We start from the raw sequence: 25,370 nt of genomic DNA, 5'->3' as shown, positions 1-25,370 counted from the left end.
GAAAATCCTGTGGAACTATGTTGTAGGCTATTCATAATATCTTCAAAATTTCGAATGTGCTCAAACCAGGTTGGATGTTTATGGCTACAATAGGTTCTACAAAGTCTCCCAATTTCCCTCACATGTCTTTCTGCAGGATTGGTGGACGGAGAATAAACAGATATAAGTATATGCTTCAATTTTGATCTTTCAATAAACTTTTTCCAAATTTTAGAGGTGAACTGTGAACCATTATCTGATAATATAGCTTTTGGTTTACCCACCTGTTCGAAATAATCTCTTTCAATTTTTATTATAATTTCATGGCTAGTAGCTTTTTTCACTGGATATAGTTTAATTAATTTTGAAAATACATCTACCATAACAAATATGTACCAGTGACCACCTTTACTCTTTGGTAACATTCCATATAAGTCCACTTCAATAAGATCTAAAGGTTTTTCCGGAATAATGTTTTGCATCTCTCCACCACATCTTTGATTGCTCACTTTAACTCTCTGACATTTCCACCCCTTTCAAGTATCTAATTTTAAATTGCTTTTCCTCCTCTTGTTCAAAAATCTCCTTTTCTCCCCCAATTGGTAACCTTGAAAGTGAATCAGCTACTACATTCTCAGAACCTTTTATGTGTTTGATTTCAAAGTCAAACTGTTGCAGAAAAATTGCCCACCTGGTCAATCTACTGTGGTATAATTTGCACTCTTGTAAGTAACTCAAAGCTTTGTGATCCGAAAATACTATGGTTTTATGTCCAATAAGGTAAATTCTAAATTTTGTAAAAGCCCAATGAATTGCCAAAAGTTCCTTCTCTGTGACTGTATAATTTTTCTCATGCTTGAGCAACATTCTGCTTGCAAATGCTATGGTACAATGTATCTTAACTCCATTCTCTACTCTTTCTTGAAATAACTCTGCTCCAAGCCCATAATTACTGCTATCAGTGTTCAAACAAAATGGTAAATTAAAATCAGGTCTGTGTAATAAGTGTTGCTTCCTCAACTCTTGCTTAATTTTATCAAACTCTTCCTGACAACTTTTATCCCAAACCCAAACAGTGTTTTTCTTAAGTAATTGACTTAAACATGGTGCATTCAGACTCTGATCACTCATATGTTTTCGGTAATAACCGCATAACCCAAAGAACGACTTTAATTGTTTTTTAGTCTTAGGAATAGGAATTTCTGAAATTGCTTTAATTTTTTCTGGATCTGCCAAAATTCCCTTGTCTGTGACAACATGACCCAAAAATTTTAATTCAGAAACTGCAAATTTACATTTCTCTAATTTCAATGTCATCCCCCCTTTTCTAAGTTTTTCACAAACTGACTTCAAAATCAAAAAATGTTCCTCCCAATTTTGCCCTGTAACCAAAATGTCATCTACATAAATTATCAGTTTAGACGCAAGTTCTTGCCCCAGTACATGATCCAAAGCTCTTATAAATTCGGAAACAGAAGAATTTAACCCAAATGGCACAACACAATATTGGTAACTCTTACCATTGTACAAGAAAGCAGTATATTTTCTAGAATTAACCGAAAGTGGTACCTGATGAAAACCCGAAGTTAGATCCAAACTTGACATATATTTTATATCTGTAAATTTATAGAGTAACTCGTCAATATTTTCAGTATGGTCTGTCTGTCTGAAAAAAATTTTGTTTAAGTGTCTAGAGTCCAAAACCAATCTTACTCCACCATCTTTTTTCGAAACTACTACTAGAGGATTATTATATGCACTGATACTCCTTTCTATTATATTACATCCTTCCATCTTTTTCAGCTCTTTCTCAACAGCAGGTCTTTTTGATATTGCAATACTGTATGGTTTTATGAAAAATGGTTCATGAGGTTTTACCTGAAGCTCACACTGATAACCCTTTACCCTTCCAGGTATGTCACTGAAAACATCACTATATTCCCACAGCAGATTTTCTAACTGTTGTTTTTGCTCCCTAGATAAATTTAGCGTTTCTGAAATTTTCAAATTTACTAAATTCCCAAATTCAACTTCATCAGTATCAAATCTATGAGTTTCAATATTCTCCAATCTATTTTCTTTTAGTAAATTGATACTGTCAAAATTTCCATTACTCTGATCACCAAGTGTGTTCACAAAATTTGTCGGAATGTATTCCCTTTCACTAGTTTCTATCAAAAGTTTTCTTCCAACCCAATCAAATGCTGTATTTACTTTTACTATCCAATTCGTACCCAAAAGAAAATCCTCATTAAATTCCTGAATTACAAAACATCCATGTGTGAACAACTTGCCTTCAATTAAAAATGTCACTAAAGCCTGGCTTTTTACCAATTTACTGCTCTTCCCAGTAGCACCTTTTATCTTTACCCCAACAACTGGCATTTCAACATAATCTTTCCCCACTTTCAATTTCTTGCTTAACCTTTCAGATATTCCCGAGATCTCACTTCCTGTATCAGTTAAACATTTATCAATCCATGACCCAATTTGAACGTTTATATAAGGACTGCAAAATTGATCACTTTTCTCAGAACCTGTATCCTCATGTAATAAATCACTTTCAATTTCCCCAAACCTATACTTATCAGAATCATATGGTATATCATTACATGTATTATTTGTCACAGTTATAAAATTTGCACAAGACACAAAATTGTCATGAGTACTCTCTATTATCTCAAATAGCCAAGAATTTTCATCCAAATCACATTGTATACTATTGAAGTACTTATCCTTCAGCTTTTCAAAAATAAAATATCTCATCTTTTTCCACCACTCAGGACATACAGTTTCACGTACATTAATAAGCATCTTTCTAAAGTTCTTGTCAAAAGAAATAGTTTCACTGTTCAGCCATATATTCATAAGAAATGTGTGTGTATCATTAGTATCTGTATCACATACATCCAGCTTGTGAGCTTTATTCATCCTGGTAACATCCCTGGGAATTTCTATAATATTCTCACTATTTAATCCATTTTCAACCATGTGTATACCCAACTCCCTATTTAAACTAATGAAATACCTTTCCTCAACATCATCATCAATACCATTACCATCATTATCAACTTTATCAACAACATCATCATCATTACACATATTCAGGTCACACACATTCAAATTATCCCCCAAAATATTATTTCCCCTTTCTAAAGTTACCAGATCCCTTTCACCAACATTTTCATTCTCACAGCATGCATTCTCTCTTTCATTCACACACATCTCTGAACTACTACAAATTACATCATCTGGCAAAGTGTTGTTCTTTTCTGCCCAAGTGTAAAACTCTGTTAAATTAAATGAATCACAATTACTTTTATCTACTGTTTGTCCTTGTGTACTGAAAATGTTATCTTTATCATCATTATTTTCCTCTTGAAATTTCTTCAATAAGTAACAACTAATGACCTCATGTGATAGCTTAGGTTTGGAACTGTCCTGTTTGGGTTTATGATAGTCACATCCATTGGCCTTTTCATCATGCTCACCTTCTGCCTCAACCTTGCAGACCTTCAAGGGGGCGTCTACTCGTTTTTTATTTCCGGTTCCTGTTTGAACTGCTGATTGTGGTTCTGCCAATGTCTCTGATCAACATTTCTGATCCCATTCCTATGCCAAACATTACCTGATTGTTGGTAGTTTCTATTGTACTGACCTCTATCAAAATTTCTGTGATTTTGATCCGTAAAGTGTTCTCTATTTTGTTGATTATTAACGCAAAAATGTTGTTCTTGTTTTGGATAAAAATTATGGTCCTTCTTTTCAAAATTGTTATATCCCCCTGAATTTTGACTGACACCATGATAATTGTTTTGTTCCCTTTTTTGAAAGTTATCATTTCCCCAATTTTGACCATTACCTTTCTGAGTAAACCCACTGTGTGTTCTTGTTGTTACCCTATCCAACTTTTCAATATAATTGAGAAACTGCTCTACATTACTATCAGGACAATGAACTAAACTCAACTGCATTGCTGATGGCAGTCTTCTCTTTAAGGTATCAATTTTGATCAAGTGATCCAAAGGTTTTGTTAAATGAATAAGTTTTTGAAGTTCACTTTTGCAAAATTGTTTCATGTTCCCATCTGATTCTCTATAGTTTCGCCCATTCAGAAATTCACTTTTGATTCTAGTTTGTTTAAGATCATCCAAAAATTTTTCCAGAAATTTTGATTCAAATTCTGAAAAGGTCATCCCCAAAGTTACAATCTGGTTTGCCCAAGTCAAAGCTTCCCCTTCCAAGAATTTTTTCACAAATTTAATTTTTATTTCATCTGGTGAGTGAGGTAAAAAACAATCCTTACAATACTGCATAAAATCAACGGGATGTAAGGGTCCATCTACCGAAAAGTGCTTCACTGGAATATTAGATACAAGATTACATGTGTTGACATTGTAATTTTTGCTTTGAAATTCAATGTCGAAACTTTCAATTTTTTCGCTAAGTTCTTTGACAGATTTTTTGTTTTCAAAATCATTGCATTCTACTTTTTCTTCTAGAGTAACCAAACGATTGTCAGTTTTTTGTTCTACATTTTTTACTAAAACTTTTGTATTCTCATCCAAATTTTTAATTTCCCCTTTTATCTCATTAAAATCAATTAAATTTCTTTCCCTATCTACCAGTAACTCATTTTTTACAGTATTAATTTCACCGCTCAAATTAACATCAATTTCATTTACTTTTGCTTCCACAGATTCAATTTTTTCCTCAACACTGCCAACTCTGTTCGAAAGCTCACCCACTTGGGTATTGACTGCTTGGACTTGCAACAAAATGTTATCAATTTTTTCATCCCAGTAAGTCTTATTGTCGTCAACTGATTGTTTAATTTCTTTCGTGAAATTTACAAGAAAACTTTTTAAATCAAATTGATCGGTTCTTTCTGTTTCATTTGACCTGTCCTGATGTTCGAAGTCTATTAAGTTACTACTTTCTACTTTAGGCACAATACTCTCGAAAATCTCATAAGTCATTGTGAAGAACAAAAATTTATACACAACAATACAAAACAAGATAAAAATATTGTTTTAACGAAATACGAGGGTTTCGTAACTTATCTGGAACACACTTCTACTGTTGCAAAACCACGTTTTCCATCCATGTGATTGTTGACCAAAATTCTTGAAGTATTTTGTTCTGTCGAAAATTATATTTTTTGCCGAAACATTTCTTCTCCAAAACTTTTACTTCCCGATGAACACAAACACTGTAACACACATTCTGAAGAAACTGGTATTAACATACAAAAATTTTCTTCCTCGTAGCACTGTTGAAGATCTCGTGAACACAATATCCCGGCTACAGTCCCCAGTTGATATATGGCTTCCCAGCTAAGACACAAGTTGAAACTATGGTCACTATTTTTTATTTACTTAAATTTGCCTTATTTCGTGACAGTACCTTTTCCGTTAGACGTTTGCAAGGCGATATTAGTCTTGGCTTCAGTTGTCTAAGTATGATTCCACAATGCACCTATGTCAGCTGCAGAAATGACGTGGTTCAATGTGTTTCTCTCATTTTGGTGTTTCAAGTACAGTTTCTTCAAATGTAGTTTCTTCTTTTTAGTTAATACAAAAATAATAGTAACATAATTCAAAATTATTTATGACTGCGACCTTCACATTGTTCTTCCGTCGACACACACCAAGAGTTAGCTGCTGACTGACTATAGTCAAAGACGACTCCAATGTCAAAGATATTGTACACAATTCACAAGTTTCCACTTGTAATCAGTCTCTTTGCTATTCTTCGATACATTTTCTAATAGTAATCAATATGCTTTTACTCTCAAAAACAGAAGTAAATTAACATATAATAAGACAAATTATAATAATTTCTGACAAAAATATAAGAAAACATTTACAATTCGGTATCGACAAATACGATAAAAAAAATAACATCTCCCAGATCCATTACAATCCTCGAGAGATTTTTGTGTTATCTGATTTAAATGACCTGGTTTGTGATAAGTAGTGTCATCATTGTGAGAAATAACTGAATCATCTATGTAACGGGGCAAGTAATTATTCATAATAATGCAAAAGATAGGTCTGCAGATTGATAGTGGGGAGCCTATTTTTGACTGAGACAAATTGTCATTTGTTATTCAAATAAGTACTGATCTGGGATTACATACTGCATAAAACTCCAATTTCATTAGTAGTATAGTGACAAGTTTGGAGTTTAATACTTTGTCCAGCTCTCTTAATACAAGTTGATACCAAATTGATATTTTTATCCATTCAGTATAGAAGCAGTTTAGAGCAGAAGGTTGTGTTTCTGAAAGCAATTGCTTCATTTTGTGTGCATCAGTGCCTCAAATATGTGGCCCAGTCAGGACCGGTTGGCAACTTTGGTGGATTATTTATCACTGCAAGGAAAAAAATTAAATTTACTTTTAAATTTTGATTAGTATTTCAGAATTTGTAGTTTTCCACCAGTTCATCTAATGTTGAAACTTGAATTACTGTGTTTATGAAATGAAGTATTTGTTGCTTCCATTGTAAAACTTTCATTGTTGTGGTCTATATAAATCCTTACACACTAAAATAAAGTCTTGTAAGTTTATATGTTGCAGATTATGAGAAAATTTTACTCAACTATTGTGTATTTAATCTGATTTTGATGTTTGTATTCACATATTTGTGGAACTCACTCACCATTGTTATTTCAGGTAACAATGCAGGCATTTCAATTAGCTCTGCTGCTGATGTTCGAACGATCGGATAGAATCGTCTGTCGTGAAGCGTGTGACGCATTGGAACTCAACGAAGATCAGTTCCGTCGCCACTGTATAAGCTTGTTAGAGTCCCGCATAATCTTGCTCGAAGGAGCGAAAGATGTCGACGGTGAGGGTGCCATCTTCCGGCTGAACACCGACTTTTCTAACAAGCGCATCAAGTTCCGTCTCGGTGCACCGACACAGAGAGATCCCCCTGAGGAGGTGAGTGCTGTTGTGTTTAATAGAGTCCACATTCTGTAATTTTTATGCTTCTTTCAACTGTCTGTCTGGCTTGTTATGTCATGACATGTCTAATGACCTGTTGCTCAGAATTGTTGACTAAATTAATCTCTCAAACCTGTGATGAAACTTAACTGGGGTTCATTATAACACATAATGAATGTAAAGTAAAGTATGAAAAATTCTGTGTTAGTTTTAAGACAGACGCTAACTGCTTTAACCTTTCCATGGTAAATAAATATTTTTTAAATTTTTTATTTCCTAATAGATATTTTCATGGGCCTTTTAAACATTTACATTTGTATGGCTTAAGGGACCTATTTTTTATGTAAATCAACAAGCGAATTATGTACATATGTATCTGATGAAAATGGGTCAAATACATAGAAGTGTTGTCATCAACAAATGCACAAAAAAAAAAAAAAAAAAAAAAAAAAAAAAAAAAAAAAAAATGAAAATGAAAATTTCACCAGCTTTCAGAGCAGTCTTCAGTGAGGCAGAAAAACACACACACTTTTTTCATTCATTTTTGTGTGCTTGTCAACAAGCCAATGGTCAACTATTCAATGAGTTGTCTCCTTTACTCCTAAAGTATTTACACTCTACCAGAACTTTCCTTACCACATGTAGTATGTCACTTGTGTGTGACACTCGATCCTGGGGTAAGTTGCTTTGAATTCTGGAGATGGAAAAAAATGTTCACTTCTGGTATTTGGCTGGCAAGGGGATGAACTGTGATGCTGTAAAGTTCCTGATCACTAGACTTTGTGCCATTGTCCTGATTTAAATACTAAATCTCTCCACATCATCTCATGAAGTGAGGGTATGTGACATTGTTTATGGGGATCTGTCCATCGGATGGGGATGTTAAGCTTGGTTGTTTCCTTGGTGCTTTTCATGAGGTGTAGACTGTGTGCTGGCACTTTGTTTCACTCTCTCCCTTCTCGCATCATCATCATCATCGCCATACAACATAAGCATTGTACTTCACTACATTGCACATGCGCACTCACACAGTACATATGTGTAGTTTTACAAATAGTATAATGGAACAGGCTGTAAAAAAAAAAAAAAAAAAAAAAGGGATGGTTACATAGTGTCAGGCACTTTTCAGACTCTTCTAGTATCAGAAAGAAATCTACATGGTTTTCCTTAATTTTGATTCATCAGGAATCTCCCCCCCCCCCCCCCCGCCCCCTACTCCTTCACCACCCCCCTCCCCCCATCCCCCCCCTCCCCCCCAACTATCCTCTTGTGTGTCCTCCCACACTCATGCAACTTACACTTCAATGGAACAATTATTTTATGCTCAGTGCAGTCAGTCTTTTTCTGAAATCCCTTCTTCTCGATTCCTTCAGTGTCTTACACTTCCTCTAAAGCCAATAAGACCATCAGTACATTCCTGTGGTATACTTGCAGCTGTAAACCCCCCTCCCCAAATATGAGATCTACTGGGGACCTTCCTAGCCTGAAGCTATACTTTTCTTTCAGCTGCCTTACCACTGTCTGCCTGATTTTGTTTTCTTTTCTTGAACACAGGTACAATTATTCCTTCTTGCAGTCTCCGTGAGTTCTCATTTTCTTCCACACAGCTGATATGATCTGTACTGTCACTGTATCCCCATCTGTGGTCATTTCCACACTTAGTTCATCCAAACCCAGCACCTTTCCTGTTATGTTCTTCAGCGCCTCCTCCACTTTTATCCACATTAAGTAGCTACCCATTTCCAGTTCACCCTTTATCTCCTCTATCTTCCTCTGCTACTTTTGTCTGAATTCAGCAAATCAACTAAATGTGCACTTCAAAACCATCTTCCCATTTTATATACCTTCTCTGCCATTCCCACTCTCCTTTTTCTGGGCATTGTTGACAGTATTTTATTATTTCTTTTACTTTCCTGTTCCATTGTCTGTAATACATGTTGACTTTTTGAATCTATTCCTCTTTAGCCTCATTTTACTTCAGACTTTCAAGAAGACTAGAATTGCAAGTTTTTGCACACTAGCACATTACGGTAATTCTGTACAGTTTTTGAAATCGTTTCGAATTTCATTCTTACGAGACTATATTATGAAAAGGATACATTGTTACTCACCATAAAGATGATAGGTTATTGACTTGCAGACAGGCACAACAAAAAGACTGTTACACCTCGAGCTTAGCCTTCATCAGAAAGAAACTCCAAACACTTCAAGCATATGTGACCTCTATCTCTGATAGCTCTGGCCAGAACGCGACTCGGACGACGAATGAAAGCGGCGAGCCAGAGTGGCATCCAGAAGGGGGACGGTTATCGAGGTGTGGGTGGTGGGAGAGAAGAGTTCTGTTTAGTAGTGTGCAGCTCTGTCCCAGGCTTAACCTACCCAGTGAAAGCGAAGCCAACTGTGAAAGCAGGCATGTCGTATCCTGGCTCTGCTGCAACCGTTGTACAGCTTTTTATAGTGGTATGACTCCCAAGGATGAAAAGAAAAGCCATAACCAAACTGTGGCCAAGAGCACGTGCCAACCGACTGTCCGTCAGGATGAACAGCCCCCGCCAAATTGTGGCCTAGAGCTTGAAAGACCACCCTGCAACACAATGAGCTGCTGAACAAAACGAGCTCGACTTTTATATCTGCTTCGTAACCCGGACCGTCTGGATCCTCCCTCCTCCACCAGCTTTTCTGTCCTGCACAGATGGGAGTTATACTTAAAACACCTTCTCCGCTCCTGAAATTATCCCTGTCTCAAGCTACGGTAACGTATTGTCCCCACACCCTCCACCCGACAAGTTTCCATTCCATCTGTCCTGTCACCTCCCCTCACCCTCGCTACGTGCCACTCTGGTCTGTCCCCATCCTCTGCTTCTTTTCCAATCCGTCATGCCCCTCCCCTCCCCTCCACTAAAGCTCCCAACACTGCACTTTGCAGATTTGTCGTGCACGCTCTGCCAGACAGAGCTCTTCTCTCCCCCACCTGTGCACTGCTATCCATCCACCTTCCCCACCCTCACCCCTCTTAAGAAAACAAAATACGAGGGCATTTCGAAAAGTAAAGATACAGTGGCTCGCAGTCCTTAAATAGAACATTTATTTAGAAAACGTCAGTTACATCTTATTAACTGGATTATGTAATAGAGGGAAACATTCCACGTGGGAAAAATATACCTAAAAACAAAGATGATGTGACTTACCAAACGAAAGCGCTGGCACGTCGATAGACACACAAACAAACACAAACGTACACACAAAATTCAAGCTTTCGCAACAAACTGTTGCCTCATCAGGAAAGAGGGAAGGAGAGGGAAAGACGAAAGGATGTGGGTTTTAAGGGAGAGGGGTAAGGAGTCATTCCAATCCCGGGAGCGGAAAGACTTACCTTAGGGGGAAAAAAGGACAGGTATACACTCGCACACACACTCATATCCATCCGCACATACACAGACACAAGCAGACAAATGTCTGTGTATGTGCGGGTGGATATGAGTGTGTGTGCGAGTGTATACCTGTCCTTTTTTCCCCCTAAGGTAAGTCTTTCCGCTCCCGGGATTGGAATGACTCCTTACCCTCTCCCTTAAAACCCACATCCTTTCATCTTTCCCTCTTTCCTGATGAGGCAACAGTTTGTTGCGAAAGCTTGAATTTTGTGTGTACGTTTGTGTTTGTTTGTGTGTCTATCGACGTGCCAGCGCTTTCGTTTGGTAAGTCACATCATCTTTGTTTTTAGGTATAACTGGATTATTTGTTATTTTTTGACATAATCACCCCCGTTATCCAAACATTTGTTAAGTCGGTGCACAAGCTTTTGTATCCCACAGTCATAGAAGGTTGCCACCTGTTGTCAGAACCACATTTCAATTTCATCTTTGATCTCTTCATCGTCGTGGAATGATTTTCCACCCAGATGTGACTTCAGATAACGGAAGACGTGGAACTCGCTGGGCGCGAGGTCCGGGCTGTATGGCGAATGGTCCAATACGTCCCATTTGAATTGTTCGAGTAGTGCTTTGGTTACGAGCACTGTGAGAGACCGAGCGTTGTCATGAAGCAAGCGGACTCCACTTGTCAGCATTCCCCTGCATTTGTTTTGAATTGCCTTTCGAAGACGTTTCAAAGTCTGGCAGTATGCAGCAGCATTAATTGTCGTTCCAGGAGGCATAAATTCCAACAGAAGAATATCTTGTCTGTCTCAAAAAACAGAAGTCACGATTTTCTTCAATGAAATCGACGTTTTGCATTTCTTGGCTTTTGGTGAATTTGAATGGCGCCATTGCATTGATTGTTGCTTAGATTCAGGTGTATGGTGATAAAACCATGTCTCATCACCTGTCACAATGTGATCGAGGAACTCATCACCTGCTTCAGCCTAGTGTGTGAGAAAGTTGAGTGCAAAGCCCATCCTTTTCTTTTTGTGTTCTTCAGTTAACAGTTTTGGAGCCCAGCGTGCACACAATTTCCTGTACCCTAACTTGACAGTCACAACGTCATAACGAGTTGTCATTGACACGTCCAATATGATCTGATGCAATTCTTTCAATGTGAGACGTCTATTCACACGAATTGCTTCCTACGTTCTCCAAAAAAGGGCACCAGAGATCACAGATGGCCGACCTGTTCTTTGTTTGTCATGAACATCGGTCCTACCTTCAGAGAAATGATGACACCATTTCGTTACATTTTGTCAATTCATAATGTTCCCATAAACAGAAACAATTTCTTTGTGAACATCTGCTGGTCACTGACCTTTTGCATGAAGAAAACATATGACAAAGCGCCCTTCACATTTGGCGGGATTCTGAATCGGTGCAGCCATTTTAAACACAACCTACTCCAACCAGAAGCAACGTTCAACTACCGAATGACCGCGAGGAGAAAGCTAATGGTTCAAGGTTAACACCAGTGTTGCCAACTTGCTCACCAAAACTCTTCTGTTCCTCTGGCATACAGTGTATCTTTATGTTCCGAAATACCCTCCTACATACACATTTACAAAAATGAGCACACCTCACCCACACATGACCACTATCTCCGACAGTTCCAGCAAGAATGCAACTGTGATGTTGAATGAAAGCAGCAATTAAGAGTGGGATGAGGAGGAGGGGTAGCAGTGTGTGGGTGGGGGAGAGAAGGATGCCTTCCGACAGAGCTTACAATGACTAGAGGGCAACATGACAATGCTACCAAGTGCAGTGTTCAGAGGCCGTGCATCGGGGGTGGGAGGGGGGGGGGGGGTTCTGGGAACAGAGAGGGGGGAAGTGCCAGTGAGTGCGTTGAAAGAGTGGCACATACTGAGAGACGGGGTGTGAATATGGAGGAGATGATAGTTCACAGGGGGGCGGAATCTGTTGGATGGAGGATGTGGGGACCATAGGTTGAGACCGGGATAATTTCAGGAGTGGAGAATGTATCATAAGTCTAACTCCCACCTGTGCAGCTCACAAAAGCTGCTAGTGGTCGAAAGGACACAGATGGCCGGGGTTGTGAAGCAGCCATTGAAGTAAAGCATGTTACATTCAGCTACATGTTTGTACCACAGGGTGGTCTATTGTAGGTGCCCGGTGGTCCCGGTTGCCTATGGTGGACTGGAAGCCGAGCGGTGACCTCTCCAGTTGTCAGGATGCTAGGAAATAACTGTGGACACGTCAGAAATGCCAAAGAAACATTATTAATTCATAACACCTTTATTCCTGCCGAGTACAATGTGGCCCGTCTAACACAGGCTGGCTCAGCTTGGTGATATCAACGACCTTCCCCGAGTCCTTGCTAACTCGTAGCAATGACACCGGCTCCGGGCTGCAGTCTTGCTAGCATAGGGCCGCGTGCTGTGACGTAGCAAAGGAATGTCCTTACTTCGTACTTCGGCTGCGCGTGGCTGGTGCCGCCCGGCTGGCCAGTCAGCTCGGCTGCGGACAGCAAGCCACTGCACGTAGGAGGCTCCGAGTTGGAGTCCTGGCGCTGTCGGCACGAGAGGTGTTCTCGTAGTGCGGAGTGTACTCCATCCCACCCCGTCTTCTAACCTGCTCCTCCTGGTGGCTCGTCCGCGGTGGATGGGCAGAACAGGCCGCAGTCCCCCAGCGGCGTCGGCTCACCCGGTTGTGACGGAGGATGCACGGGGCCTAGGCCCAGCACGATCTCGACGACGGCTCACCGATGTGGTCAGCATTGGCGGCGAGCGAGTCTGCCGCGATGCCTGCTAATCCTGGGTCGACAATTGACAGCGGCAGCAGAGAGGACCACAGCTGGTACTGTCCCCTCACGTCTGCTGCTGGATGGACCGCCATTACTGCAACATCTCCTTAATAAAGATTAGCATGTCAATCACGGAGCTGAGCACTACGCAGCGACCCAGTACACATCTAACTGAAAGTATAACTGCGAGTGCGAGTGCCTTGTTGCTGTCAAAGCGAAGTTGTGAAATGCAGTACAGCTGACGCTATACCTCTGTCTTACACTCTACGAAAGTCTCCATCTAACACAAACCCGCGTGCTATGCAATTCCGTCTCGCCTGTTGTGTGTAACCCGCCCATTGCCCCTGCGTGACAACACATTCCACACATGTGCAATCCCCTTACCTCTTGGCTAACCTACTGCCTCTGGCTCTTGGCATAGGCAACGAAACTTTGACAATATTCCATGTTTCCAACTCTTTACTATTCCGCGACACTGCACTATTTTGCTCTTGGCCGCTGTTTGGCAGTGGCTGTTCATCTAGGTGGCCAGCTGGTTGATAGTCATACAAGCTGTTTGATAATCATACCAATATAAAAATCTGTACAGTTCTTGCAACAGATTTTAATAACTTTCCTATGTTTTGACCATACTTTTTATTATTTCCAAAATCGCCTTACGTGTTTGACATTCCCTTGTTTTCAGGGGCTATAAAACACAGCACACAATTGATATCAAAACATATAAAAGTATGTTACATTTCACAATTGATTAGAGACATAGTGTAATGAGCAGAATAGGGCTTTGTAGCTTAGAAGTATATGTAAATCTTATAAAGTTGTTCATTAGATACATTGTATCTTGTCAACATTCCAATCACAAGACAAGTGCAAGCTGCTACCCAGGGACAAATTGGAAAGTGGACTAAACCGCTAAGCGGCACTGGGTGTGTGGTTCACACTGCATTTGTTTGATTACAACTACGTTTTCATCTTTACATAGTATAAAGCTATTCAATTGGTAAACAGTTCTTTAAAATCAGTTTACATTGTCTGATAAAAAGTTATTTCTTTACAAAACAATGTGGAACAGAATTTCGAGTGGCCAAAAATAATACGTTGGAAGAGCTTGCTGAGTGGTGCTAGGATACAATAGGCCAACTGTCAACAAATAATTTTTGAAACTTACAGCGTATAAATTACTATTATCAGTAAAAGTTCATAAATATCATTTTATAAGAATTTACAAAGTATAGACTACTAATTAAGGAATGTAGAACATATAAATTACTATTACCGGTAAAAGTTCATAAATACCATTTTATAAGAATTTACAAAGTATAGAAATACTAGTTGAGGAATGTAGTACTCACTTTTGAAGAACAGGTGGTGCCCATGCATTACTATTTCTGCCAATGGGAGCAAATGCATATACACAGGAAATTTAAACAATTGGGAAAGGCGCGGTCATGGAACCGACCCCATACATTAGTTCCATCAACAGTATATGGCAACCCAGCCAGATTGCTTTATCTAATTACATCTCCTTAACCCCGAAATGGTGCTACGTGCCTCAGTGGTAAGCTATAAAAATGTGTTCTTCTCAATATACTGTATATCTAATCAGTGGTGTAATGTAACATGTTTTCATGTCTGGTGATACCAGTTTGGTGTTGTATTTTATAGCCTGTGAAAATAAAGGAGTGTCGAAACGTATGCCAGCCGGGGTGGCCGAGCGGTTCTAGGCGCTACAGTCTGGAACCGCGCGACCGTTACGGTCGCAGGTTCGAATCCTGCCTCGGGCATGGATGTGTGTGATGTCCTTAGGTTAGTTAGGTTTAAGTAGTTCTAAGTTCTAGGGGACTGATGGCCTCAGAAGTTAAGTCCCATAGTGCTCAGAGCCATTTTGTCGAAACGTATCAGGTGATTTTCGAAATAATAAGCAGTTTTGTGCAAATTGCAACTGATTGCAGCAGAGCTGGTATATTACATCAGTGCTTTCACATGTGGCCCATTCTGTTGTGAGGTAGGATGAGCCTGTGGCAGGACTGCACACTGCCAAACAGTGCTCTCCCCTCCCCCTCCCCCTCCCCACACCTGTACCCTGCTATCCCTCCCCTTCTCTGCCCCACTCCAGATTGCCACGAGATATGCTTGTTTGTGTGATTGTGTGTGTGTTTTCTTTTCTGAAGAAGGCTGTGCCCGAAAGATCACTGTGTAACAGTCTCTTTGTTGTACCTGCCTGCAACTCAGTGTGTCTTCTTTACAGTGAGTAGAAATCCATCCTTCTTATAATAGTACTGTTGATATTCCAACCTGCACTTCTTATAAAACAAATGGTTGATAGGAGTAGTTCACAACCTTTTATACACATCTGTGCCACTTAGTACTTCCTGTCGTTTTAGAGAGTACTGAACGAGGTAGTGCAGTGATTAGCACACTGAACTCTCGTTCTAAGGAAGATGGCTCAAACATGTGTCTGGCCCTCCTGATTTAGGTTTTCTGTAATTCCTTAAATCACTTAAGGCAAATACCAGGATGGTTATTTCGAAAGGGCACGGCCGATTTCCTTCCCCAATCCGAGCTCGTGCTCTGTCTCTGGCAACCTCGTTGTCGACGTCGTCCTCTTAATTGTGGAGTACGGTTAGTTCTTGTCATCTACTTGTTGTACAGAAATGGAGCATAATGTTTGTGTATTTACAACGTCTGTTCGACTGCAATGTCTGTTGCAGACGAAGCAGACACTGTCGTCGGTAGACGAAGATCGTAAGATGTACCTGCAGGCGGCGATCGTGCGAGTGATGAAGAGCCGCAAGGTGCTGCGCCACACCGCTCTGGTCCAGGAGGTGTTGTCGCAGTCGAGCGCGGCGGCATTTGCGCCCTCCATCAGCCTCATCAAGACCTGCATCGAGGCGCTCATCGACAAACAGTACCTCGAACGCTCGCCTCGTGCTCCTGACGAGTACAGCTACGTGGCCTAACTGCTATAGATATTTGTTACAGTTATTTTATTTTTAGATTACCATTGTGGCATCAGTTGTTATTGGTATCTAAACATAGAAAAATATGTTTCTAATGGCCCTGACGCACTGGTCACAGTTACTTATTATTATTATTGGGCCTGACCAATGGTTCCGAATATATTACATTGAATGGGAGAGTGAGTTAATTGTTACAATTTTTATGTTTGCTAGTCTGTATATTTTCAGGTCGTAGTTGTATTTTTCCATTACAGGTTGGTGCAAAATACTGACTTTCTGTCCTGTTTTTAAACTCTTTAAGTGCCAGTGCAATAAAATTTTCTCGAGTTTCACGCAGTGACAGTCTGCCACGTATCTGTGACATTTGGAGAAGCACGTTCCCTGCTTCCACCTTCCTGTGAAGTGCTGGAGTCTGTCGGTGACCTTACGTACTTGTCGGCTACAGTAGACGTTTAAATTCCTGTGACAGCTGTTTTGTAACTGTTTACGAATGACTGCTGTCCGACCCCTTATTTATGTGGCCGGCTGCTGCCACACGGCTTTCACCACGGACCTTCAGAATACAGTGTCCCGTTGTTCCCTTGTCAGTGTTTCCGATGTGGGTTGTTGAGCTGCAGTGAAGGCAAAACCCATATCTAGCTTCACAGGGTTTGGTAACACATGTGTTTCAATTGCACCTCGGAAACTACTTGCTGGACAAATAATTGACATCATCTCAGTATCACGTGTTTGCTCCTCATCGACTGCCATTTGTCTTTCTGGGTTAATTTTACATTGCATACATGTTCGGAGCAATGTACGGAGACACACCACTGTCTGTCTGATGTAAGACTTGCATTTCAAGGGATCATTGATACTGTCCAGAATATTTTTTTTTATTTTTGCAGGTGATCAGAAGAAGTGCTCAGTTCTGTTCTTGTTCAGAGTGGAGACGATTCTGTGTTAGCATAGTGTGGGAAGGCGATTTTCCAGTCTCCTCCTCTGCTCTCATCTGTACGTCGTAGCACTCTCTTGTCGTTAACATCTTCTGTCCTATAGCCATCAGAAGTGAAGGTACACTCCAGTGAATCTAGTCACATGTATTCTTTGTTCAGTGCATCAGAGCCCTGAGGCAATCACTGCCTCCATATGGTGAAAGTGTGTCAATGGGAGGAAGTCAGTCTCCTCAATGTGTTTAGGGAACCTGGTGTTATAATGAATGTTATTTAGGTGAACAAGTCCTTATCACCTAGCAGCACCACAAATATATTGCCTATGTATCTGTAGATGTTCTCATTGGACATGACACTGTCTCTGTTACAATTTCTTCAAATTCTCCTGTGTAGAAGTTTGCCACAGTGTACTATAACCCCCCTCCCACACACACACACACACACACACACACACACACACACACCAAAGGAGTGGCCAGTGGTGAATATAAATGCCTGCCACTGCATGTGGCAGATTGAAACATAGTACTTTAGCACTTCATTAGAAGGCAAAATGTCAAAGATGTGCAGAGAACTGATGCAGTTAGAAACCCGAGAAAATAATTAGCACTGGTTTTCATACTTTAGTAATCTTCAGTTTGTGAAATCTGACAAACGACAAAACTTGTTAGTTGCAACATCCGCTTTTCACCTTCACTCATTTGTTTTAGGAATACTTCATCACTAATGGCATTCATGATAAGCTTGAGTTATCTGCTAATTTGCTTCCTACTTTCCACAGTCCTTACACTGGATGCTTTGTTCTCTTAGAATTATGAAGTGAAGTGCTTGGAAGCTCGCATTGGAGGAGGTTAGGCTGGTGAGAGATACAAACAGTCCTCTAATGCAGTGTGACTTCTTGTTATTGTTTTTAATATATAATTTATCCCCTGTCATATTACAGCTCCCTCCCTTCTCACACTCACTCTCTCCCTCTCCTGCTCTTCTTACAAACAGTCGATTGTATAAAAATAAATTTGCTCGACGAAACTGTTAAATTACAGAGTCAAAAAGTGCACCAGCAATTATATCTAGGTTGCAAAATTCCAGTATTGTTGTTAGACACATTTAAAAGTGAAAACTCTAATCCTATCTTGTTGAGCTTCAAGCTCTTTCCTCAGGGAAGAAGGAAAGAAAGAGGGGGGGGGGGGGGGGGTTTCAGGAAGGAGTGGCAGTTTACTCAGATTCCGGAATGGAGGAGGACCCACATCTAGTCGGGATGAAGAGAGACGAAGATGAAGGGGGGAGAGATAAGAAACATTAGGGGGTTGGAGATGGTACATTTACCAGTTTCAGTCCAGAGATGATAAAGGACACAGCGAGAAGTAAGAAAAGTGATAAGTAGAATCAATAGTACAGCTAAAAACTAAAAAGGAGCTGTGAGAGGGACACCATAAATAAAAGACAAATAGAGGAAACAATTGATTAAATAAACAAATATAATAATACCAAAAAATGGGTGAGGGTATTATACACCAGTGGAGGTTAAGTCATGGTGGTGGGATGTGAGGATATGTTGGAAAAAAGTTTCATCTCTGGGGTTCAGAGAAGCTGGTCCTGCATACCAATAGCCAGTGGAGAGACTGGAGTTACGTAGTGGTGCACGGGTACATGAGGCTGACATACTTGTATACAGTACCCTCACTTCCATTACTGTTGCATATTTTATTTATTTATTTGCTTCATTTTGTTATTTATCCCTGTTCCTCCCATCCCAATCTCTCTCTCCTCCTCTCCCCCCCCCCCCCCCCCCCCCTCCCCTCCTCCCTTCCCTCCGTCTCTTCTCTCACTCTCTCTCTCCTCTCTCTCACTCTCTCTCTCCTCTCTCTCTCTCTCTCTCTCTCTCTCTCTCTCTCTCTCTCTCTCTCATGTCTCCTTTTCAGCTTTAATTGCACTTTCATTTCACTTGTCATTTCTTGTCTTCTGTTCATGTTTTTGTCTCTTTGTGAGTTCATATTATCACTGGACTGCTGCTGGCACAGTGATTATCGATATGCTCTCTACTCTCTTTGAAGTCTCCCCTTCATCTACATTTCTCCTTGTCCTTAATACAGGTGTATCCCTGTCATCCTAGGGCCTGACTCAGCTGCCCCTGCCTTCCAGTAAATCCCTCTTGCCACTCTAAGGAAGAAACAATGAGTTCAGAAAATTACAATTAGTGTCACAATAATTAAAATGTACACATTTTCGAAAATGTGTTTACTTTTTAACTGATTTGCTGCTGTGGTGCAGGTAGTAAGTGGCAAGAAAATGATTGTGTGTTTCCAACTACATACTGAAATACGCATAATAGTAATAGTGGATGTAGCAGGAAAGTTCATTCGATGATACTTACAACTGTTTAATGTGCAGAAATGTACAGCTGAATCTCAGTCTTTCAAAACATTGAATTTTCTCATCTATGACAGATGAGCTGATTATATGTATGCTTCAGCATTTATTTGGAAGCTTCGTTCTTGTCTTTTGTTTTGTTTGTTAACTCCACAGTTGAATCTCTCCTTTTTTTGGCCTTTATTTAACATCATCTCTACTACCAAAATTAGTGCATCATTTTTACTGATTCTGCTTTCAAAAACTGGTTCCTACTTGAGTTTATCATGTTAACAATGTGTGTTCATTTGGATCAATATTCTGTGATCTTTGTGTATCCACAAAATACGTTTCCCCTGTCATCTAATTAGATGTCTACACAGCTTCGATGGAGACAAATATAGCTTTCTGTTAGTTGGGATTTTCCTCTTATTTTGATAACTCTTCCTCAACAGTGCAAAAATTTCATTTGTTTGTTCTGGAGGTTGTGCTTTCCATCTTTGCTCGAGGTCTTAATATTCTGAACTTTTATTCTCGTCTCATCAGAAACAAAAAAAGCTGAAGATATATTTTTTCCCACGATCGACATAAATTATTTCTGTCGTTAAGATTCCCGTTTTCTCTCAAGTGCTATTCTTATTTTTTATGCTTTCTATTTGTGACTTGGGAACCAAGATAACTTTTCCCTCTTTGTTATTTTTATTCTCACATCTGATTTTTAAATACGATTGAGGTTTTAAATTAACGAGCATTAGCAGTGTTTTTAGAGTCTGCGTACTGTGCTTTATAACTAACACCACTAACTTTAATGTCTTTCACTGCATTTTATGTTAACTAAGTAGTTTTATTGTGTGCTGACTAATAGCTAATGTGCCATTGTTGAACATTAACATAACACTAGAGTATGGCCATAATTCTAGGATAAAAGATATTTCAGAGAGCTTTCATCATCAAATAAAGAAAGGTGTGAATTCTTGGTGCTTCAAAATTCACATCTTAAGAAAGAACAAATAAATTACTTTTCTTCGGGTCCACCTCTTCAAGTGCCACGTACTTGTTAACTCTGCAACAGTATGTTGTATCTGTATTTCTTCTAGATCTCGTTTAACATATCTGTATACCATTGTTACTCGTTTCAATTACATGAGAGTCAGATAGAATGTTGCAATAAATTATCATGAAGCAGAGGCTTCAATATATGTTCTCAGATATTTTTCTTTGTCTTGTCTCTCTCTTTTTTTTTCTTTTTGAAAAGTGTCATGTTGAACAAAACTTAATTTCTGCTTTGCAAGAGTTTCATCTTGCAACTTAATATCCAGTGAAGAACATGTTATTTGAAACAGACAGTACTATTGCTCCAAGTACTCTCTATAGTGTACCTGAATATTTATCACTTGGAAGTAATTTTAGTAGTGCTGGCCAAGAGAATTATGTGAATTCTCTGTGATGGCTTGTGTTAGAGCAGACCCAAATGTAAAATAGTTGAAGAAAAAGAGAATGCCAAAGGTTTGTAGTGATTGTACTACTGTACTGATTCATGGCCTTAATATATTTGTACTTATATTTTGTAATAATTCAGTGTTAGAAGAAAACCTTAGTAACAGTTTAAAAATGTGATTCTTGCAGGTGGCACGTTTATTGCCTTGTGTTATGTCATGGGAATGTTTCAACTTGTGTGCTGCTGAGTGGAAAACTTGTCATGCAGTTTTATTTGTTCGTTTCCCCACGAATCTCGCAGAATCTTAAAAGTAGTTACGTAATATTTTCAAAAAGTTTAGTCACTTTCGTTCTCGTTGGCTGTAATGTGAGCTTTCAGCAATATCTAGCACTTTTTTTCCATTTCAGATACACTGATTTTCTCTGCTTGGACATGTAACATCACATTTTTAAGCTGATATAATGTATGTGTGAAATGAGTGAGAGGTTGTCCAAAGAGAAAATGTATTTATAGCTTTTGAAATAAGTGAATTATGTCGAGCATTACAGTTTTATAGATATTCTTATGTAAAGAGCTCATATTTTAAGCAAGGTGCATAAACTGATGATAAAAAAAATTGAACATTATCTTTCTTTTTATGTTGTAAGTTTGGTTGTGAAAAATAAAAATATTTATTGTATGTAACAAATTAATTGATTTTCTCAAAAATGAGGGCCATCTAGAAAGTGATGAGCCATTGTGCATTCCTGACAGACCATATTCTCCTTTAATGCTCTGTTCTATTTTTTCCACTGTTGTAGCACTCCAGTCCTGCACATTGATTAGATTATCATCTCCCTTTTCATACTGAGTTACCCATTCAGTGTTCTACCTACTTGTCTTATGCTGCTGATGTCGGTACGTATTGATTTGCTGTCAATCCTTACAAGAATAATCCTATCGCCGAACCTTTCACAGTCTCACCTTGCTGTTCATTGTGAGTCCTACTTTCATTACACCTTTTTCTACTCTTGTCAATATTACTTATATTCATTTGAACAGAAATCCTTATCCTTTTCCAGTTCAATTCACTGACTCCTGTTATGTCTGTACTGAGCTTTGGTATTTTCCATCTCAGATTTTCTAACTTCTGTACTGTAACATTTTTGGAGCTGCTGTGAGCTGGATGTCGGGCAGATCCTGACGATGCAGTAGCTAATTGTCTGTCTCCCTCACTAACACAGGGGAAGCTATCGTTGTGCTGTATATGGAAAGGCGAGTGGAACACGAGAGTGATGTGAGATTGACGTCCAAATACCGTAGTGGCTTCTGAGTGGTTGGAACATTTGGTGGTTAAATAAAATAATTTAAAAAGCACAAGGACAATTGTAATAAAATAAAAAGGTATAAGGAAAATATCGTAAATTATATAGTACAAAATTGTCAGTAACAGGGTGTATATGACCCGGGAGATCCAGGAAAAACCCGGGAATTTTTTCATCCGGTAGAAAACCGGGATAAACCCGGGAATTTTTCGGAATTCCAGGAATTTTTCATTGTTTTAGTTTTCAGTTAAATTTTTGTGATTTTGATGGGTAATAACCAATACTCAACAAAGGATATTACTGTATCCCGCTTCTACAGAATAATAGTGCAGCAACAAAACATGAATGAGAGAAAAAAGACGACAATAAAACAAAGTGCTCGTACAAGCGTTTGCCAAGTGCAAAGTGTGTCAAAAGCTTTGGGAAGACTATGCAATGCTTTCTAACAACAAATTGCTTCCAATGAGCGTGACATCACAGTTGTTTACTTTAGATTCGTTTGAGCAGTTGGGGGGGGGGGGGGGGGCGGGCTCTTGTGCATTTGCAGTTGAGTCGCGTATAAGAAGTACCTTCACCCGCTACTGGCTACAGACGTGTGGTTGGGGGCCACTATCTAGTATTGCCCCGATTCAGAAATATCGGAGATCCAGGGCTGAGCCACAGAGCAGCCTGAGTTGTAGGGGGGAGTCTCCGTGTGTACGTTTAGTGATTTTGCTGTTTCCTCTTCATTTATTGCTCTCATATTAAATGAAAACAAAACGGATATCTATGGCCGTGAACTATCAAATGAATTAAAATACGTTCACGTAATTACGGAAGGCTAAAATATGTTATTAGTTTCAGGTTTTATCTCCACGTTTCTCAGAGTCAATCATTAATCGCCTTGCAGAACAATGAATTTATTTTTGTCGGTTTGCTAAAGAAATTTGGCTTTTATTAATCTTTTCCGCTGGGTCAGTCAATTTATTTGAAACAAAATGTTTGATACCATATTATGGGCTAGTTTCAACTGTTCGCTGCATTTCAAAAATGCGTGTTTTCTACTTCTAGCACGTATGGCATTATGCCATAATAAAGAACCAAACATGAGATAATACGGTACCGGTACTCAAGAAAATTTACATCCGAATCTGGACATACGAATGTGCAATTTAAGCTGAATTACGCATTTTAGTACGGTTCACAAAATTACGATGTTTGTGGAATATCGTGATGTCTTGTTTCTTTTATGACATAGTGTAAGATCTTTTAATGTTTTACACCTACGAACATACGGGCTTCCTGCGTCATTGTAGCTGCGTAAGCACGGCGACGCCTGTTTCTGGCACTCTCTGGAAACTACTGAAATGAACATATTTCTAACAGGTCATGGGAAAATATTGCGAATGGTTGTTTGAAAAGCGTTACTTTCAAAGTAAATTTCCTTTTATGCAAGATGAATTACGAGCGAGAATGATGATGAATTTCTTAAATCAGAGAGCGTTTGACTCTCATTTAAAAAATCACTTCTTTGAGGACATACATTTAGAAAAATTTCGACCTCAGAAGATCAGACATTTATGTCTTTATTAAAAATTTTACTGATACATTTGTTTGATGTACCTTAGAGTGTAACACACGCAAAAAGAAATCAACATTATGTGTGAAAGCTTAGCTTCTCTTGCAGCTTATTGATCTTTGAGGCCAATATTGTATGTGAAAGCTTTGCTTTTCTTGTAGTAACACTGTGTATGTTAATTTAAACCATTAACTTTTCCTATTTGTGTGTACACGTTACTTGACAGTAATATTGCTATTGGCTGACATCACGTATCCTACGCTAGAAGATCCGCTGTCATCGGCTGGCGAGATCACGTGACGAGCTATGACTGGCTGCAAAAGCACATTGCAGTCTTGATTTCAATGCTTCGGAAAGTAACATGCGGCGTTTGGTGGAATTTAATTTTACACTTTCATGATAGGAAAATATGCAGTGTACATGATGCTGCACATCAAAGATCTTTCCAAAACGTGTTTTTTTTTTTTTACTGAGTTTGGTTTTCTAAATGTCCTCAAGTTATACGCCGGTGTATGAAACCATAACCATTCAAAACGTTGATAAGTTTTACAGTTCCGAGGAAAAGTATACTGTCACGTAACACAGAAAAAGTGTATTTTCACTCGGGAGAAAGTATAATTTTAACCGGGAAATCTGGGAATTTTTTTTTCTTGTCCGTGTATACACCCTGAGTAACTGTGTGTACATAAAAAAGATAATGACCAATACACAGGGCTATTACAAATGATTGAAGCGATTTCATAAATTCACAGTAGCTCCATTCATTGACGTATGGTCACGACACACTACAGATACGTAGAAAAACTCATAAAGTTTTGTTCGGCTGAAGCCGCACTTCAGGTTTCTGCGACCAGAGCGCTCAAGAGCACAGTGAGAGAAAATGGCGACAGGAGCCGAGAAAGCGTATGACGTGCTTGAAATGCACTCACATCAGTCAGTCATAACAGTGCAACGACACTTCAGGACGAAGTTCAACAAAGATCCACCAACTGCTAACTCCATTCGGCGATGGTATGCGCAGTTTAAAGCTTCTGGATGCCTCTGTAAGGGGAAATCAACGGGTCGGCGTGCAGTGAGCGAAGAAACGGTTGAACGCGTGCGGGCAAGTTTCATGCGTAGCCCGCGGAAGTCGACGAATAAAGCAAGCAGGGAGCTAAACGTACCACAGGATGGTGCTCCACCGCACTTCCATCATGATGTTCGGCATTTCTTAAACAGGAGACTGGAAAACCGATGGATCGGTTGTGGTGGAGATCACGATCGGCAATTCGTGTCACGGTCTCCACGCTCTCCCGACTTAACCCCATGCGATTTCTTTCTGTGGGGTTATGTGAGAGATTCAGTGTTTAAACCTCCTCTACCAAGAAACGTGCCAGAACTGCGAGCTCGCATCAACGATGCTTTCAAACTCATTGATGGAGACATGCTGCACCGAGTGTGGGAGGAACTTGATTATCGGCTTGATGTCTGCCGAATCACTAAAGGGGCACATATCGAACATTTGTGAATGCCTAAAAAAACTTTTTGAGTTTTTGTATGTGTGTGCAAAGCATTGTGAAAATATCTCAAATAATAAAATTATTGTAGAGCTGTGAAATCGCTTCAATCATTTGTAATAACCCTGTACACTGAAGTGACAGAAGTCATACAACACCACCTCATATCACATCGGACCTCCTTGTGCCCGGTGTAGTACAGCATCTCGACGTGGAATG

General features: G+C 39.5%; 1 protein-coding gene across 2 annotated transcripts in view; it reads left to right on the top strand.

Annotated features, from left to right (window-relative positions):
* The window catches only part of LOC124552486 (cullin-2-like), a 155,310-nt gene extending 136,495 nt beyond the window's left edge, over positions 1 to 18,815 (top strand). For both annotated transcript variants that reach the window (XM_047126766.1, XM_047126767.1), the window contains 2 exons: positions 6,659 to 6,928; positions 15,826 to 18,815. In XM_047126766.1, coding sequence (XP_046982722.1) covers positions 6,659 to 6,928; positions 15,826 to 16,074 — 519 coding nt within the window. In that variant the 3' untranslated portion in view covers positions 16,075 to 18,815. The remainder of the gene's footprint in view (positions 1 to 6,658; positions 6,929 to 15,825) is intronic.
* The last annotated feature ends 6,555 nt before the right edge of the window (positions 18,816 to 25,370 follow it).

Source organism: Schistocerca americana, chromosome 10 (genome assembly GCF_021461395.2).
Source record: "Schistocerca americana isolate TAMUIC-IGC-003095 chromosome 10, iqSchAmer2.1, whole genome shotgun sequence".
Classification (NCBI taxonomy): domain Eukaryota; kingdom Metazoa; phylum Arthropoda; class Insecta; order Orthoptera; family Acrididae; genus Schistocerca; species Schistocerca americana.
This window is presented reverse-complemented; position numbering and strand designations above follow the sequence as displayed.